The 20,055-nt window shown below is 36.6% G+C and overlaps 2 protein-coding genes across 4 annotated transcripts; one reads left to right on the forward strand and one right to left on the reverse strand.

The window, feature by feature from the left end:
* The first annotated feature begins 7,410 nt into the window (after window positions 1–7,410).
* LOC147558143 (uncharacterized) lies at window positions 7,411–14,437 on the forward strand. Its single transcript, XM_086659685.1, has 8 exons — window positions 7,411–7,696; window positions 8,272–8,451; window positions 8,545–8,667; window positions 8,911–8,948; window positions 9,044–9,203; window positions 9,336–13,088; window positions 13,245–13,381; window positions 13,976–14,437. Exons 1-8 carry the CDS (start codon window positions 7,613–7,615, stop codon window positions 14,193–14,195), a joined length of 4,695 nt encoding a protein of 1,564 aa, XP_086515811.1. The 5' UTR covers window positions 7,411–7,612; the 3' UTR covers window positions 14,196–14,437.
* A 296-nt stretch (window positions 14,438–14,733) lies between these two features.
* LOC147558144 (RING/U-box superfamily protein) lies at window positions 14,734–20,055 on the reverse strand. Of its 3 annotated transcripts, XR_015234273.1 has the most exons (9): window positions 19,696–20,055; window positions 18,099–19,393; window positions 17,139–17,257; window positions 16,290–16,898; window positions 15,848–16,151; window positions 15,494–15,659; window positions 15,240–15,339; window positions 14,912–15,116; window positions 14,734–14,876 (listed from the first exon to the last, which is right to left on the reverse strand). XR_015234273.1 is itself a non-coding variant. In XM_086659687.1 (8 exons), the coding sequence occupies exons 2-8, from the start codon at window positions 19,236–19,238 to the stop codon at window positions 14,999–15,001; spliced, it is 2,556 nt and encodes an 851-aa protein (XP_086515813.1). In that variant the 5' UTR covers window positions 19,239–19,393; window positions 19,903–20,055; the 3' UTR covers window positions 14,734–14,998. The 3 variants fall into 3 exon arrangements, 2 of the variants coding, with proteins under 2 accessions (XP_086515813.1, XP_086515812.1); XM_086659687.1 differs by having other exon boundaries at window positions 14,734–15,116; window positions 19,903–20,055; XM_086659686.1 differs by having other exon boundaries at window positions 14,734–15,116.

The raw sequence follows: 20,055 nt of genomic DNA on the forward strand, positions 1-20,055 counted from the left end.
ACCAACATAAATTGACCCAGTTAAATTTGAAAAAAACATTGCCCTTAACAAATAAAAGTATTGCCTATAAAATTACCCAAACACTAAACGGATCTTCTTATATGGGAAAACACTAAACCGCACCCACTTTGACTTGGTCAATTTAATTTACTATGACCAAGTCAAGTTAGGTCACACAACAACCTCCACGGATCGATCTCTTCCTCTTGCCAGAAAAGTCCATATTTCCTCTTGTCGAGAAGCTTCATTATACTATCGTTGATGAAGAGATACATTTCTCTCACCCTCTCACTATTGTTCTCTCATTACAGTAAGGAGTTAGAGACAATAGTCGTGTATTAGACTCGTTGAGGATCTGGCATGCATTGTTCGGCGGTGGTAGTGGCTCTATCAATAGTAGTGGCAGTGTAGTCAGTGAGAGAGGAAAAGAGAATTTTCGTCGACGAAATTTCTAGGAAAGCAAGTGTGGTTTGCATAATGTTCTTGTGTATAGTAAAAAAATCATGGCTCTAGGTTCAACCATATGTTTTGGAGACATTTTAATCAAGTGCACATTACATGTTTTGGGGATCAGGCAAATATGAGTGTGGTTAGTTTCAGGCAAATAAAGTTATCACTAAAATCCTGGCTGATAGACTTAAATTCTCCTTACAGAATATTATATCCCCCTTCCAAGCTGCCTATATCCCAGGTAGACAAATCACTGACAATGTTATCATGGGTCAGGAAATCATACACTCTCTTAAAACTATGAAAGGTGCTACTGGCTATTTTGGACTCAAGCTTGATATGTCCAAAGCTTTTGATAGAATTGAGTGGAACTTCCTGACGGATATCATGACTAAGCTGGGATTCTCGGATCACTGGATCAAAATGATCTCTCACTGCATTTTTACCTCCTCTATGGCAGTTTTGGTCAATGGGCGTCCGGGCCCCACTTTCTACCCCTCTAGAGGGATTAGGCAAGGAGATCCGCTATCTCCTTTCTTGTTCACTATCGCAATGGAAGGTCTTAGTCGTCTCACTCGTGCTGAGCAAGATAGGGATAATTTCAAGGGCTTCCCTACTAATAATCCCAATCTTACCATTTCTCACCTTCTTTTTGCAGACGATTGCATTATATTTGGTCGTAATTCTCTGGATAATATCCACACTATCAAAATTATTCTCAATACTTTTTGCGGCGCGTCCGGTCAGATGATTAACTACAGCAAATCCAATATTTTCTACTCTAAAAATTCCCATCATAAGTTCAAACGTTTGATTATGCGTTCGCTCGAAGTCAAATATGCGACCACCTCGGAAAAATACCTTGGAGTTCAATTATTTATTGGGGCTCAAAAGAAGAAGATTTTCAACGATATTCTTCAAAAGATCAAAAACAAAGTAGAGAACTGGAATCACAATTTCCTTTCTCAAGCTGGTCGCACCATTGTCATTTCGACAATAGCTGCGGCCGTACCCCGATACCAAATGCAATGCTTTGCCCTTCCTAAAGGCATTTGCAAAAGCATTTCGATATGCAAAAGTCGTTCGGGTGGGGTAAGTCTAAAGGCATATGTACCAAGTCTTGGTCCACTATTTGCCTTCCTAAATATCTGGGAGGTCTTGGTATTCACTCCCCTGAGCTGGATAACCAAGCGATGTTGAGCAAGCTAGCGTGGAGAATTAAATCGGAACCTAAAGCTATCTGGGTTCAGTTCTTAAAAGCTAAGTATTTCAAGAACTCCGATAACCTTGGCCCAGCTAAATCTCATCACTCCTGGATATGGAAAAACATTAGTAAACATCTGAACGACATTGATAATTACACCACGTGGGAGGTACATAATGGAGAACAGATAAATATATGGAAAGACAACTGGGTCCCCACGCTACCTATCCTCCCTATCAATAACCAGATTTCTCACCTATCTAAGGTGTCGCAGCTGATTGACCAGAATAAATGGAATGAGGTTCTCCTCAATAATATGTTTGATGCTACTACAAAAAATTTGATCTTATCGATCCCAATTACAGGAGAAAATGATGACCAAAGAAAATAGAGCCTAACCAAGTCAGGCAAAGTTACGGTCAAATCTATGTATCAACACCTTTGTATCAGTATGAACTCGCCAGAACCGCTATCACCTAACTGGAATTTCATCTGGTCTATCCCAGTTGTCCCTAGAATAAAAGTGTTTATATGGAAGATATGTGTCAAGGCTCTACCGGTAAAGGAAAGAATAGGTAAATATATTGACAATAATTTGAATTGCCCTAATTGTAACGAGATTGAATCTATTGAACATGCACTGCTCCATTGTCCTTTGGCAAAAAACATATGGTTCTACTTTAATATTTTATCTGATAAAATCACCTCGGTGGTAGAATGGATTTTTTCTTGGGAACAAAAATCACAAAACACTTACACTACGAATAACATTCATTATGCTACTATCCTTTGGAATATATGGAAAACTCGTTGCGACCACTGTTTTCAACATGAAATTAATTCGATAGACAAAATCATTTCTATGATTACAACATTCCCTCAAAACCTACCAAATAATACTAGCAAAGATCAGATAGAACAAGGAAAATGGAATCCCCCTGAACCGTCTTTTCTGAAAATTAATGTGGATGCTTCATTCACCGACATTCAGAATGTTACAGGTATCAGTTTAATTATCCACAACAAAGAAGCTAAATTCATAGAAGCACATGCCACTACTACTAGAAGTAGAAACTCTGAGGAAGGTGAAGCCATTGCGATTCTTAAAGGAATTCAATGGGCGGAATCTCATAACTATAATAGAATCATTATTAAAAATATACAGAACAACAGACATGAAGTTCAATGGCAATCGAAAATTCATATTAAAAGAATACAGGAAATAAAACGAAGGCTGGAAATAGTTAAGTTCTCTTATACTAGCAGGAATTGCAATGTAGCGGCAGACAAGTTGGCTAAATGGGCAAGGAAGGAAAACAGAACGAAGACATGGGATAATGTCCCTTACTTTCTTTTTAAGTTGTATTGTAATAGAACTCTAAGGGGGGGGGGGGGGGGGGGGTAGTGGTTGGGGACATTGGGGGACATTTTCATGTCCCCCAATGTCCGTGTTATTGGTTGGGGACATTTGAAATGTCCCCAAATGTCCGTGTTATTGGTTGGGGACATTTCAAATGTCTCCAAATGTCCCCAAATGTCCGTGTTATTGGTTGGAGACATTTCAAATGTCCCCAAATGTCCCCAAATGTCTGTGTTATTCGTTCGGGACACGAAATTAGGGACATTTTAAGACAAATTGTTTTTGGAGACATTTTAGTGTAAATTTGGAGAGCTTTTGGAGAGAAAATGCCTCTCAAAATATGGAAGACACTTGGGGACATTTGAGTAAGGAAGATAATAAAAATAATTATTATTACCAAATCATATTATAATAATATTATCTTATTATTATATTACTATATTATTGTATTATTATTATTATTATTATTATTATTATTATTATTATTATTATTATATTATTATTATTATTATTATTATTATTATATTATTATTATTATTATTATTATATATTTGAGTAAGGAAGGTAATAAAAATAATTATTATTATCAAATCATATTATTATATTATTATAATATTATCTTATTATTATATTACTATATTATTGTATTATTATTAGATTATATTATACTATATTATATTATATTATATTATATTATATTATATTATATTATATTATATTATATTATATTATATTATATTATATTATATTACATTATATTACATTATATTATATTATATTATATTATTATTATATTAATATTTAACTATATTAAATAATAAATATTTACCAATTGTCCATCAATGTCCACAGATATCTACAGATGTCTACGAAAGTCGAAAAGTATATATTTGGAAATATTAATTAAGTTTTTTATTTCATATGGTAAGACAGTAATAATATTAAAAATAATAAATATCAACTAAATATCTATCAATGTCCACAGATATTCACGGATGTCTACGAAAGTCGAAAAATATATTTTCAAAGTAGTAGGGCAAATTTATTTCGTATGATTATACAATAATGATTACATTAAAATAATAAATGTCTACCAACTGCCATCAATGTCCTCAGATATCCACAGATGTCCACAAAAGTCGAAAAATATATTATTGAAACATGAGTACAAATATATTATTTCATATGGTTTGACAATAATAATAATATTAAAATAATAAATGTCTACCAATTATCCTTCAATGATGAGATAATAATAATAATAATAATAATAATAATAATAATAATAATAATAATAATAATAATAATAATAATAAATAATAATAATAATATCCACTACACATTTTGTCCATGGATTCAATATGTTGAAATGTCCCCAGGACATTTTGTCCATGAACCAAATGTCTTGAAATGTCTCTGAGACATTTTGTCTATGAATCAAATGTCCTGAAATGTCCATAAAGACATTTTGTCTACGGACAAATGTCCCGAAATGTCTTGAAATGTCTCTGGAACATTTTGTCTCTGAGTGTCCTCCAATGTCCTGAACCACTACCCCCCCTAATTTCCCTTTAATTAATAATAATATCAATTTCAACAAAAAAAAAAAAAAGTGCACATTACATGTTATTCATACATACATAGATAATACCTGACTTGGTCAACTTACTGTGACTAAGTTAAGTTTATTCACGCCCCACATACATCACCTTCTTCTCTAATTTCTCGCGAAATGCGAGATTTTCAGGCTATAGCAAGTATTAGTCTAACTCCATCATGTCAGGCTTTGCAATATATTTAATATCCCAGACTAATGACTAATCTTTTAAGATGTTGGCTGCTACAAAGTGTCAAAGTATGGTGTGAATACATAATAAAGGTAAATAAAAGTAAAAAAAAGTCGACAAAAATAACAATCAACCCTGAAAGATTATGACATTCACATGATGAAAATTAAAAAAGAGGGTAGATTGGCATCCTAATTATTTGGGGACCATTGTCTATTTTATTAAACTAGTTACATGTACATGCGATGTACATTTTCGCATTCTTGTTGTGATGTATGTATCTTTATTTGTGTAGATCAAACGCGCATTTTCATGCAAAAATTTGTAATCCTAATTTTAGATTTTATCACTAAATTTTATAAAAACTTTTCTTTTGTAAAACGAGATCAATGACAAAAAATAGGGGATTTTAATAGATTAATGAGAAGATGAAAGATAATATAATACAAAGTTCACATCACATGGGTGGAGGGACCTAGGTGGTGCTTATTTATTTTTATTATTTGAATTTGACTCGTATAACTCGTTTAGATATGAATTATCTGACTTAATAAATTAAAATCATCTTAAATCAATTACCATTGAGATGAATCAAACACGAAAAGATCATACAAAAGGATATTGTTTATCTTACAGAATCAATTTAGATCTTTAAATGAAAAAGTCAAGCTCAGTCTAAAAGGAAGGGAAGTTGGACGGTGGAAAAAGATAAGGCAGTATATAGAAATTCTTTCCTTTCATGGTGGATAAGGAGAAGCAACATTGTATCCTTCCATTTGCTTAGCTGTCCATGAAAAGATACATTTAATTTCTCTACATATCAATACCCAGATCTGATATTGACAACATTCAACAAAAAATTTCTGATATTGACAATCCCACATTTTTCAACAAAAAAAAAAAAAAAAAGACAATCCCACATTGGCACATTGGCACATTGTCATTGTCTTTTTTTTTTACACATTGTTATTGTTAACTGATTTGGATAAATAAAAAAATTATTTCGAAAAAAAAGTGAAACCCCAAAACACATAAACCAAAAAAACTCTTAAAGTTGTCGGGAGTAAGTCGCTGACGACAGACGGCAACTTCGTTCTCTCTCCTGTCTCTCTCCGGTGAAGGGGAGGAACCCTTTCGCCGAAGTCTGGTTTGAAACTCAAACTAGATCTGGTTTCGTCTGGAAATCAGGGCTCATTTCCGTCGCCAGAGATATAGAGAGAGAGAGATAAGAGGGAGAGAAGATGAGACTTGCCGGAGATGATGAAAATGTGGTCAGAATTTGTTGTGCAATTCGCCGGTTTTCATGGTGGAATTGGGAAGGAAGAACTTGAAAATGTAAAGGTTTAAATGTTTGGAGGAAACAACATATTTTTTTTAAAAAAATTATTTCCACCCAAAATTTTGTACCCCGGATAATTTCTTTATTTCTCTAAATCACCAACCTAATATAAATAAATGCAAATCCTTTGTATCATTTGACATGTTTTGAGTAAGTTTAGGTTTAGGGTTGATGTTCTGGAGAAAGAAATTTTTGCACCTCTCCATTACCTTCAACTACCAATTCAGGCCGCAATCACCTCCGTGCACTACCATCATATCTCTCTCATCTTTCTTTTTTATTTCTCTTCCTCTCTTTCACTTCGTTCCGACGAGGAGAGGGTGCGTTCGAGTGGAACATCCGGGTGATTTCTACCAAAAGAAGTTCGCATTAGTTTTGGGGGTTATTAAAAGACCTCTATATGTGGGGAAACCAGTTTATCATTCACCAAAATATGATTGACTAGGACATTTCAAAAGGACTAGTACTAATGGGTTATAAATGTGAATACCCCAAGAGATAATAACATAACACAATCTATCCATCCATTAAATACTACTAAACCTAAAAGAAGAAGATGTATCAGAGGATATCAAGAGTAGGTTAAAAAAAAAACTGATAGAGGAAAGACGGTAGTTGTTGTGGTGCCGTATGTGGTAGGAAACTATACACCAAATATATGACCCACCAAACACAAAGTGTTACCTTTACCCCCAATCAAACAATCCTTGTCAGGTAGATCAGGTGGTGATCTTGATTAATAATAAATAATACTAAATGGGATTAGTAGTAAAATGGTGATGGATTAGTAATTAGTAATTGTGTTTGGTTATATCAAAATAATAAGAGTTAATTCCTATATGGCTCCCTACTTTGTGACCAGCTTCTTTTATGGCCCCCAAATTTCTGTAAATTCAAATATGGCCCCCTATTTTCATGGAAATGTCATAACTACCCTTCCCATTAATATATTTTCAAAATAAAATTAAAAACAAAAACATAAATTCCGCCTCACTTCCTTCTCCACCACTCATCTCTCTCCACGTCACCTCTCTCTCTCCAAGTCAGCACTCTCTTTTCCGATGAAGGTCGCCGGCCGGAAAATTTTCCGGCCGGCGACCTTCAAACTTAAAATAATAATCATAAATTAATGCTAAATGAATTTCCATGAAAATAGGGGGTCATATTTGAATTTACAGAAATTTGGGGGTTATAAAAGAAGCTGGTCACAAAGTAGGGGGCCATATGGGAATTAACTCAAATAATAATCATAAATTAATGCTAAATGAATCTGACACACTCACTCATCTTCCAAAGAAAATGCCAAACCAACAAACTATCTCTCTCTGACTGTCTATCCCTCAACAGCTAAACCTTCACTCTCTCTCTCTCTCTCTCTCTCTCTCTCTATTTCTCTCCCTAGTTTGGGAGATGATGGTGGTGGTCTGTCACTGAGATTAAACTGAAGAAGAAAATAAGGAGAAAGAAGAATAATGTTCAAATTGCATAGAAATAGCAAGTCTGATAAATCAGGAGAGAGAATTGATTTCAAATTCTCTCACTTCAATGCTCTTCAGGTATCTTCTTCTTCTTCCATTCTCTCTCTCTCTCTCTATATCTCTCTCTCTCTCTCATACATTTGATTCTTAGCTTCATAGTATAACTTTTGGATCTTTTCCTTGCTAGATTGGTTTAATGTTTTACAAAAAAAAGAAAAAAAAAATTCATCAACTATATATTCTATGTTAGATTTGAAGAATTGGATCATACAATGTCAAATTAGTACAATTTGCAGAAAAGAAAATGAAGTTAACTATAAATTAGTTAGTGGGGGAATTCATTAATTATTGCCAGGATGTCATTTTTTTTTAGAAGAATGAGAAGTTTCCTATGTGATTCCCTAAAGCCCCAAATATCATAAACAAGAAAAATAAACATTTTATTATCTCTTCTTTCTACTAAAAGTATTTTATGATGAAGCATTTTTGTGAATCAAATTATTAGATTTAAGTTGATATTTAGGGCCCAGTGCGACTGCACCGGTTGCACCCCCTCTGACACGCCCCTCAGATACTCTGAGTAATTTTTTTGTTTAAGGATTTTTGGTGTTACATAAGTTTTTTTTTGGCTAATTTTGATTTGTGTAATATAGGTTCCAAAAGGATGGGACAAGCTTCTTGTGTCTATGATATCGGTAGAGACTGGAAAAACGATTGCCAAGTCGGGCAAAGCATTAGTCAGGAATGGGAAATGTCAATGGACAGAGAATTTATCAGAGTCTATTTGGGTTTCTCATGTCGAAGAGAGTCTCCTCAAGTTTGTTATTTCGATGGTATATGTCACTTTTATTTTTGTCTGGTTCGATATTTATTTGTTTGATCACACTATCATCTGAACTGAGTTTCATTAACTTGTTTTGTTCTAGGGATCGTCCAGGTCTGGTATCCTAGGAGAGACAATTATCAACCTAACAAACTACGCAAGTTCAAAGGCTTATGTTCCTATTTCGGTGCCGTTAAAGAGATGTGATCATGGAACAACTATACAAGTCGGTCATCTCATATCTCAAGCTCTTGTCTTTGTTTCTATGTTTTACAATTTGACGTTTTCGGAGAATGATTCTCATTCTCCTTAGAGATGTCCCATGGCTATAATGGTTTGCTCCCCGTGTCTAGTTTGTGTCCCGACCTTGCACATACCTAAGTGTATTTTTATATATGGTCTTAGAAGCAAAAAATCTACGCTATTATTCCGTCAATAACAAGTACATTTGTATCTTTCTGATTTGCAGTTCAAGCTTCAATGTCTAACACCATGGACAAATATCAGGTTTGCAATTCTATAACAGAAAAACAAATTTTCTGCATTTTAAAAGCTCAATCATGTATCACACGATTCCAATTATGTATGCACTCCCTCTTTAGGAACACAAAATTGCAACAAACAACTTCTCATGTAGAAACGACAATCGAAGAACATGATGATATGGATAGCAGGTCAGATGCATCTGATATCTCTTACACTAGGAGCACCGGATCTTCCTCTAGTAACCACTTAATTCACCAAGGCGAAACTGGGAGTAGGGTAAGCTTCCCTTCCTCATAACTTTTGCCCACTGATTTCTCAAAATATATATTTCGTTGTTATGATATGATGAAAATATCGTGTGGGTACACACATATTTAACTACTAACCATCTCGCTCCTATTTCTGCAGAACACAAGCTTTTCAGCGACTGGGTCACGCAATAGTTTTGACTCAGCAGAAGGTTCTTTAGACAGGATAAATTTTTCCCCGAGAAACAGCTTAAGTGAACACAATACACTTGGGTCACAAGAATCATCTGGTTCCCCAAGAAATGCAATTTATGCCAACGGTTCTGTTGATCTGCCTAGATCAAATCACTCTTCATTTAATTCAAAACTTCGCGGATTAGGCAATACTCCTAACACATCATCATTGAGGGATGCTGCTTCTACTAAAGACCTTCTTGAGGATGCCGAAAATACAATTGAGGATCTCCGAGCAGAAGCTAGGATGTGGGAAAGAAATGCTCGAAAAGTAATGACAGATGTAGAGACGTTACGGAAGGAAGTTGCGAACCAGAAGAGAAACCACGTAGATCTGAATATGGAGCTTTCAGCTTCAAATTCTGAAAGAGATGAATTGAAGAAGGAGATTCAACAACTGAAAACATTGATAGAGGAATCGAATATAAACAAAATCACCACTGAGAAATCAAGCTTTCGGCTAGAAGGTGTATCAAATATTCAGGAGTTGGAATCAGAAATGAAGTTTCAGAAAGAATCAAATGCTTCTTTAGCTCACCAGTTGCAGAAAACACAAGAATCGAATATCGAGCTTGTTTCCATCCTTCAAGAGCTTGAAGAGACCATAGAGAAGCAAAGATTGGAACTGAATAATTTTATGGAAGTCAAAACAAACACCGGCACCGAGAAAAACCGTGATAGTGAAAAGTTGGGAGCGGAGGATGGTTCAAATTTTGAACAAAAGCTACAAAAATTGCAGGAATCACATTATGAACTACAAGGTACTGTGAAGTTACTGGAAGAAACCGTAGAGGGAAAAGACAAGGAACTCGAGCTTGAACGAAACCTCAGGAAGAAAAGTATCTTGAATAATGAGGCAGAATGGGCATCCAGACTATCCACGAAGAACGAATATATCACCAAGTTAGAAACAAAGTTATCTGATTTGCAGAGTGCTCAACCTTCACATGAAACGAGTTCCGTCAGTGAAGGTAATAGTGATCTAACCAGGGAAATTGAGAGCTTGAAAGCAAAAGTGCAGGAGCTAGAGAAAGACTGCAATGAACTAACAGATGAAAACCTAGATCTCTTACTAAAACTCAAGGAATCAAGTAAGGATTTCCAATCAGGAGAAACGTTTTTTAATTCTTCTTCTGATGAGCTTCAAGCTAGTATGTCTCCCAAAACCTCGGATTATGAAGTTGAGTTACTCAGGTCACAGATATATCAGCTAGAACAAGAACTGAAGAAGAAAGAAGGTCATTTCAATGGAGTCACCAATGAAAACTTGAAACCCCAACTGTTAGATCTTCAGCGTAAGTATTCTAATCTGGAGATCCAGTTGCAGTCTTTTCAGTATAAAGCTCGTAATCTTGAAGAAAAACTAAGCAATTCTCAAAGTAAGTCTGAGTATCAAATGTTGGAGATTACTACATTGAAACAGCAATTGCAACAGCATCAAGGAGTAGAAGCAATAGGGTTAAACAAACTCGAAACAGTTGGAGAGAGTAACTCGGTAGAAATGCATGAATTCTTTCAAGAACTGAACAAACAGCTCCATCTGGTTATAGCTCAAGTGGAGAAGCCATGGTCTGTCTCAGATTCAAATATTGAATATCAGACTGACTTTGATCAGGATTCAAAGGCTACAGATTTGATATCTCAAAGCAAGCAGACTGAGTTTATCTTAAAGAAAGTTGCTCATCTGAGTAAATTATTGGAAACGACGATTATCGAACGTCAAGTTGAACTCCAAAGTGGCAAGGCCGTAATCAGTTTTGGAGATGCAAATGTTACAGAAGCTAAGAATACGGTCGAAGAGTGTAGCTTGAAGGATAGTGATCTTTATCTTCCAACAGAGGAAGTCGACAATTTGAAGCCGGAACTAGTTACAATGACATCTAAGATAGAGGAACTTCAGACTTGCCTCTTATTGAAGGAAGAGGAAATTGAGACTCTAAGACATTGCCAAAACGAGTGCGAAGCTCAGATTTCTAACCTTCAAACGGAAAACGGTCAGCTGGAGGAAAACTTGGAAACAGTAAGAAATGATATGATGGTGCTAAGTAGCACTCTAGATTCCCATATTTCTTCTATCAAGGTGCTCGAGAAAAACACTTCAGAGCTGGAAACTGGTAAATGTGAATTAGAACTCCATTTGTCTGAACTAGAGGAGGAGAATGTACAACTATCAGAACGCATATCTGGACTAGAAGCTCAATTAAGGTATTTCACGAACGAGAAAGAATCCAGTAGGTTAGAGCTAGAGAATTCCAAATCTTTAGCTATAGATCTCAGGAATGAGACTCAAAGATTGAAATCTGAGATGGAAACACAAAAGGTGGAATTGAAGCAGAAATTACAAGACATGCAAAAGAAATGGTCAGAAGCCCAAGAAGAGTGTGAATATCTGAGGAAAGCAAATCCAAAATTACAAGCTACGGCCGAGAGTCTAATTGACGAATGTAGTACCAATCAGACATTGAATAGGGAATTGAGGAAGCAAAACCTGGAATTACATGAGAAATGTATGAAGTTGGAAGCTGAATTGAGGGAGTCTCGAAAATGTTTCTCCGAGTGCTTTGAGAAAATTGAGCTTTTAGAGGCTGCGTATTGTTCTATACAGATAGATATTGCTTCAAAGGAGAAATATCTTAACTCAGAATTAGATGTTTTTTTTCACGAAGACACGGAAAATCAAGATAAGCTTATTCTAGAAGCGAGCTTGTTAAAACAAAGGTACTTGGAGAAGGAAGTCGAAGTTGAGAACCTTCAAAGAGAGGTAGCACACCTCACCGAGCAGATAGGTTCAACCCATGACGAAAGGGAAAGAATAGCTTCAAATGCTGTTCTTGAAGTTTCCAGTTTACGGGTAGATAAAGCAAAACTCGAGAATGCTCTTCAAGAAGCCCAAGCAAAAGTTAAATCTTCTGAGACAGAAATAAATATGTTGCAACTAGACTCTAAAACTAAGGTGCAAGAGTTGATCATTGAGCTTTCTACTTCGAAAAATAACCACGAAATTCTGATGGGTGAACATGAAAAGATGCGAAAGTTGATGGATAATGTCAAATCTAGTGAACAGAGATATAAAAGTGCCGTTCATGGGCTCGAGCTAAAACTTTCAGCTTCTGAATATGAAAAGCAGCAACAAGTGGAAGAAGTCACCGGCTTGAAAGTTCAACTGCAGAAAATAAGTTATCTTCAGGATGAAATATCCTCTCTTAAGAGCTCACTCAATGAGATCAAGTTTGAAAAGACTAAAGTTGAAGCATCATTAGAATCATTATCTGAAGAGTTCGAAGAACTGAAAACCGAAAGAAACTCGCTTGTCGATAAGATATCTAGTATGCAAAACTCTATGTCTGAAATAGAGGATTGCAGAAGTAAAAGGGTGGCCTTAGAAGAGAAGCTTCTGAGGTTGGAGGGTGATCTAACGGTGAAAGATGCATTATGTGCTCAGGATGCTGAGTTGAAAAATGAACTAAACAGAACTAAGAGGGCAAATAGTCAAATGCAGCGGAAAATACAATGCCTCGAGGATGAGAAAATTGAGTGCTTAAAGAAAGCTCAAGCCCTTAAAGAGGAACTGAAAATGAAAAAGGAAGGGAAACCGCAGCGAAGTGGGTCCAGCAGTACTCTTGGATTTGAGTCTGATACCGAACTCAGTACTCCCCATGAAGAATTCAATCTCTCAGAGGTATATCCTAAGTTGTTCTGTGTTTTACCAAGTTCCTTCCATTAAAATTATACATACATAATGAAAATGAACATCGGAACTCACTAGGAAGTTCACTCATGTTCTTTGCAAACATTTTCTTTTAACATGATCATTGATATATGGTTTTGCTTGCAGGCCGATGACAAGCACCAAGATCAGAATGGGGTTCCTGAAACTATAGGTGTTGATTTTGTTTCGAAAATTCAGTTGCTTGAGATTGAACTTGCTGAGGCATTGGAAGCAAATGAAATGTATAAAGAACAACTCAAGAAGTAAGTAAATTAACCAAACTACTACCCACTTCCATTTCACATTTCCTGCAATTTATACTGTTCTTATGGTAAACTTAAGTACCCATTTTAAACCCAAATTTATTTCCAGGAACCTGTTCAATTTTCTGGTGTTTTTATAACACGAGTTGCTTCTTTTCTCCCTGTAACTACTTTATCAGAACATGCGTTCTTTGTAGTGGCACGGCCCAATTTGCTTATATATGGAACAAAGGTGGCGAGTAATCATTAGTAATGAATTTTACACTCGGCATCTGCATACAAACCTCTCCCTTTAGAGAGGCTCAATAGATATTATTTTTCCGGGTTTATACTAGTTAGATCAGATCAACATATCCATCAGAGCAGCCTCTATATACCAGCCTCTCTGAAATTCCAGCTTCCGCCCCTAGACCCGGTTCAACTTCAACAAAGTTTTGAACAACTCCACCTTCAACTTTAACCTATTTCATCTAAATACTTAGGGAAAGACAAGGTAGAAAGAAAACAATCTTCTGCGTAATATATCCAAATCGAGGCGAAGCACAATGATAGTTTTTTTTTGTAGTGCTGAAAGTTCACCTATACCTTGTGTAGGTTGTTGAATGAAGGCCAAAATGGTCACGCCCATGCTCCAAAGAGATCAATATCTGAAGGCGTAACAGTAAGGAAGACATCATCGCTTGAGGCAGAGTTAAAAGACATTCGGGAACGTTACTTCCACATGAGTCTTCAATTTGCTGAGGTAGAAGCAGAGCGTGAAGAACTTGTAATGAAGCTCAAATCCTCCAAGAGTGGAAAGAGGTGGTTCTCGTAATCCTAGTAATACATTTTCATTCACTTTCAGATGACATTTCTCATTATTTTCCCCGTATATATTTAGTATGTCATGAATCTCAATCACGATTCATATTCAACGGGAAATAATTTACGCCTAATTTGAATTTGAGGGTACATATGAAAGTCTGTAACAATAAGATTGGTAAAATAGGAGTAACCCATTATTGCTTAGCATCACTTTATATAATTACAATAATGAAATAATTTGCTTTTTCAGCATATCTCATTCATTACCTGTTATATCATAATTCCAACAGAAGGATACTATTTATCAACCTGGTGGTTTCTAAGGTAGGTTTTTTTTTTCGAGTCAGATTCTGGCTCGAGTTTTAAATGGGCTCAAGACAGATTTCAGCATGTTTGTTGTTTGTTTATGCCAGACTCTTCAAAGATGTTGATTTTCGATTAATTTTGAGTCAAACGATTCAGACCCAGACGAGTCGTATTTAGACAGGCACCACGTAACTAAAGGTTCGCCTCAATCCTACAACTAAACTATTAAAAGAACATATAAGTAGTTTGGAACCAGAACCCTGGAACTTTTATTCAAACAAGTATAAAAAATAGAAGTTGCCATTTGTTCATTCCAATTTTACACATTTGCACATATTTTAGATAAATAATCAGAACAACAGAGGCATGAAGAACTCAATACAATCTTGTTGATAAGAATATGAAGTAACCACTGCAAACCCAACCACTGAAAAGAACCCATAGCCATCTTATCTTCCATTCTTTTCTTTTTCTTCCTTTTTTTCCTCTTTTTCTTTTTTCTGATTTTTACAGTATAGAGTAAGCTCTGATCACCTCAATGATCGGCGCACGACACAATGGACATTTTCCTCCACCTCGAACCAACTCATTTGCACACTTTGAACAAGTACACATGTGCCCGCACCTGCAAAATCAAAAAACAAAGTGGAAAGAGATGGATGCGTATCAGATGATGATATCAGATAACCACTGCTTTGATATTGGTGGTGAGAAAGTGAAAAAAAAAAAAACTGTAAATGAGACCTACCTGTACAATAAAGAATCAATATGACTATCACAACAAACACAACAAGTCCCTTTTTTCACATGACCCCATTTTGATCCATCATCTGATGACTCACCCACCCCTGCAATAATAAACAACTTTGAAATCACTTCTTCAAACGAAATTCAGTAGATTATGCACCGTCTTAACTGATTCGAAAAGTTTAAAGAGAAATTATAGAAACTGGTGAAATGAAACTAAAAAGATTGTAATGACAATGTATTACGATGGAATACCTGGGCCACCAGCTGAGCGATTTAATGCGGAAGAGACTTCCTGCCTTACTGACCGTTGCAACTCCAGTTGCATATCCATGCAAGCCTCCAACATTCTCTGCATATGGTTCATCCCTTGTTGAAGCCTAGCCATGTCGGCCCTCAGATCATTAATGGCATCCCATTCCTGCTTCAAATCAACATCCATATCAATTGAAACCAAAATGCAGAGACAATATGAAAATGATTGAGAGAGTTGGGCCAGAGTGGAGCAATTTAAATGAATTAAAAATCTATAAAATACCTTGGGATACTACATAACTTTAGTACGCATATGAAACAAAATTCAACTGTTACTAAAGATATACGACATACCATCTCTGAACGATGCATGCTATGTCGATGGGCCCAGTTTGCAGGATGCATCTGGTGCCATAGTGGCTGTGGTGGGGGCACTGGTGGAGATGGAAGCACACGTGGAGGCCTGGGAATAGTGTTTACTTGATCGTCGTTCTGGTTATCTCTCTGCTGCCCCTGGTCTTGCTCTGGTGAAGTAGTAGGCAAGGTTCTGTGCAGATCCCAATCAATGGGGGTATGGCCTCGTCTTTCCACGTAAGACTGTATCAGTTGATCCAGACTCTCACGGAACCCACTTCTTAACAGATTCGAGACACTTCTCCTACAAGAGCGTAATTTTTGTTTAATTCTACTAATGCCGATATTCTTCAAGGGGATGAAGGAACAGAAGTAAGCGAAAGGATAGACAGCTCAAGAAATGAAAGAGATAGTAGAAAAACTTGTGAAGAAGATCGATTACCTGCTAAGAAGTTCCCTGAGTTCCATGCTGTAGACATTATCATCATCAGGTGGATGGAATCTAATGGTTCTCCTCATGGATACAGGACGCCTAGTTCTCAGACGATTCAGAGGCCCATCGGGCCAGATAGCTCTAGCTTCCTGTGCACCATTCTCATGCCAGAGGGGTGCTTCTTGAATATGAATATTTTCTCCACCGTCATTTCCTGGAGCTTCTTGTGGCCAACCTGAAGCTGTATTGTCCTGCCAGTTTCCATCCATTTCTTCTTCATTACTCTCTTGCCATTCATGAACCTCACTTTCAGGAGACTCTTGCCCACCTCTTCTTTCATCTTGTGAAACTTGTTCCTGCCAATTCCCTCCTTGAGTGCTAGGTTCTTGCCAACTAATACTCGAGACAGCTGTGTTACGTTCCAAGGTTAATCGACGAACATGAGCTTCTCGAATCCTAGGTTCAGATTGTTCATTATTTTCATTTGGAAGCTCCTCCGTGGTACTTGTTTGAATTTGTTCATCACTAGAACGATTAATGTTACTGTTAGAAGGGGTATCTGAATGGCTGCTTACTTGCCCACGAACTATATTCTCCAATCTAGATCGAAATCCGTCCCTGATTGTGACGAGTTCGATTAGACTAATGAATAATTGTGTTTACTATCTCTACTCCAAAATGAATGGAAAACTCCTAAACAATAATTTGCTTCATAACAACACCCGATTCATTGAAAATGATATTCTGAATAAATTCAGAAAATGAAAAGGCACATTTGACCAAACGACACAATGCCGTACAACCTTAAACATATAATGAATCAGAATTAATGAGCGTCGATGGTAAAGAAATCCATACCTTAAACCAGATACAGTATATCGTTGTCTTAACTGACCCAATTCTCTTGCTGCTACTGAAGGAGGTCTATCTGGTTCAGTAGGTCTTTCATTTCTTAAGAACCTCCCTCTGAGTAACGACTAGAAAACAAAAAAAATGCAATTTATCAAGCCATATTCAGAAACGAGGAGACTTCTGATATGTCTTCCACAATGAATATTTACAACTAGCAAAACATAATGGGTGACTGGGTGTAATTAAAATGTGAAAGTCCTACATGTCGTGTTCACAACAACTCCCAATTCTAAGTTGCAAGTTGTAACATCACAAAAGCAACGAACCAACAAAAACTGTAAGTAAAGTTGGACAAGTAGCACCTACTTCATTTCAAAAGACTATAGAACTCGATTGGACAAAGGAAAGGTTTATTTTGCAGAATCTATAAATCCAGGAGCTAGACTGCAAAATGAAATACTAAGTCGTCTAGATCAACTGTATTTGAATATCTTTAGCTCTGCTTGGTGTATGAAATATGAATGCTTAGGACAGAGAGAGAAGTGGTAAAAAGGTGCGATTTGGCCATGGATTTCAGTGTCGTATAAGGAACATACTCGGAGCATGTTTAGTTGATGCTTTGCGCAACATACAAGGTCTCTCTTTTTTTACTTGATAAAAGTCCTGCAACTCCGAAACTTTCTCTACTTCCTTCGGCTTATTATTTTAAAAGAATCCCAATAATTTAAAGGGCACTAACTATGGAAATAAATAAATTTATTTGACATAACAAACACATAGTAACATCTGCAAACAAAGACAAACAATTTCCTCAGACATTGTATAGCCAATTAGCAGAAATCATATCCCAGAGAATTCATTAGGCATTTTAGATTATCTTTTTACTGGTTATAATTGCATTTTCATTAAAAAAAAAAAAAAAAAAAAAAAAAAAAAAAAATGAAAGAAAGAAAAAGCAGAACAAACCTGGATACGGTTCCGGTGAGCAAAATCGGAAACAGCTCGATGCTCCAACAGACCCTGCAGTTCCCCCTGCCTTTCTCTTTCAATTCTAACAAGCAAATCGATTACAGCTTGCCTACCACGTAATCTTAGCCTGTCTGCCCGAATGTGTTCAGGCTGGACTTCTTCATGATCAACTGACCCATTCCGAACATGGTCAATCTGAGTACCAACAACCGTAGCTTGCTCTTCCCGCCTTCCACCACCACGTGTACCTCTTTCCTGACTCGTCATTTGGACCCTCTCCCTCACAAGTCTTACTCTTTCACGTTCAGTTTCACCAAGCCATTCCGCTCTAGGACTGTTTCGCCGTGAAACATTAGTTGTTCGATCACTTATGCCACTATCCATCCACCCCCTAACTATTTGCCTCACTCTCTCCCTCTCTATATCACCAAGATCGGGTGATTGCTCCCGGCTAGACGTCTGGTCGTCCCCACGCTCATTATGTGCCTCCATTTGATTTCGTGACCATGTCCCATACTCGTGCTCATTTTCACTCACATCCTCTCTACTACCCCGACTTTCAGACGTATTTGTGCTTGAGATATTAGTAGTTGATTCGATGCTCCTTCGCTGCCTTAATCTTTCTCTTACTCTATCTCTCGCACGGTTCAATACGTGTTCATCCTCCAACTCCCGCCACATTTGAAGTAAAGAGGATGCCCGGGTATTTGGTCTCTCAGTAACACCCTGTCTTCTAGCAGTCGGAGACTGTGATTCTCTCAAGAAAGAGGAATCAAGCATCGAAACAGTGTGTAAACCTGCAAGAGCCATAAGTTCGGTCTCACGATTTCTTCTTTCAAGTGTTGTGATCATATCCTCGGCTTGTCGGGCAGCCCACCTACTCAAAATCCGAGAATGACGTCTACGAGCAGCAGAAGATTCAGCCAAATCATCCCCTTCAAGATCTGACCTTCTCCTCCGCCGAATAAGTTGATCGCCTTCCTCGTCTTCATCCTCCTGATCATGGGTAGAGCTACAAGTTCCCAATGACATACAATCATCTATATGACCTCGCATCAATTGTTCCAGTTCCCTCTGGAACTCAGCATGAGGATCATTGTTTTCCTGCTTCTGTTGCCGAGATCCAATTTCCGGCATCTTCCCGACTCGTAACAATCTTAATTCTCACCACCAGAATCACTACTTTCCCCTAGGCATATATCTGTCGGTAGTAACCCTCCTAGTGAACTCAAACCATAAAATTAAACCAACCATTTCCACTACCCCAAATTGAATTTGTCAAGCGCCTAAACCTAAGATCATAAGAATTAAAGCAAAACAAATAATTATCCCTAAATTTCCATTTCAAGCGTATCCAAATCAACCAACGATTTATCTACTAAGATAATAAGAATTAAGTCTGATAATCACAATTCATGTCAACAAAATCCATAACTAGAACACTGAGTTTCATTAAGTTTGATGATGTCAAAGATTATAAAGAATAAAAATACAATCTATCTAATTAAACAAATAAAGTAAGATTTAATTAGATTTCCTTTTTCTCTATCTAAATTCTAGGGCAAAATATATCAAAGTAAATTGTTAATTATACCTCAGGAAGTTTCCTTGGCAGTAGAGGAAAGAAACAAAAAGCCCTAACTTTTGAAAGAAAAGAAAAAAAAGATGAGAGAGAGAGAGAGAGAGAGATTAGGTTATGAAATATAAACAGCAAGAGATTAGAGGAAAGATAATTGAGAAAGACGAGTTTTTTTCTTTATTAATCTCTTTTACTTTTCTGAGAAAGAAAGAAACAACGCACCATCAAAGCGGATTAGAAGGCCACAAACAGAGGAAGTAAGAGAGATAGAGAAAGAAGAAAAATCTCCAGATTACTTACAAAGATAATGAAACCATTAAAAATTAGTTTTAGAGTTATTTTCAACTTGGCCCCCAATTTGTGACCAACTAGAAC

The sequence above is a fragment of the Eschscholzia californica genome, unplaced genomic scaffold (assembly GCF_041429995.1).
Source record: "Eschscholzia californica isolate CP2 unplaced genomic scaffold, dmEscCali1.0.p SCAF_2, whole genome shotgun sequence".
Lineage (NCBI taxonomy): Eukaryota > Viridiplantae > Streptophyta > Magnoliopsida > Ranunculales > Papaveraceae > Eschscholzia > Eschscholzia californica.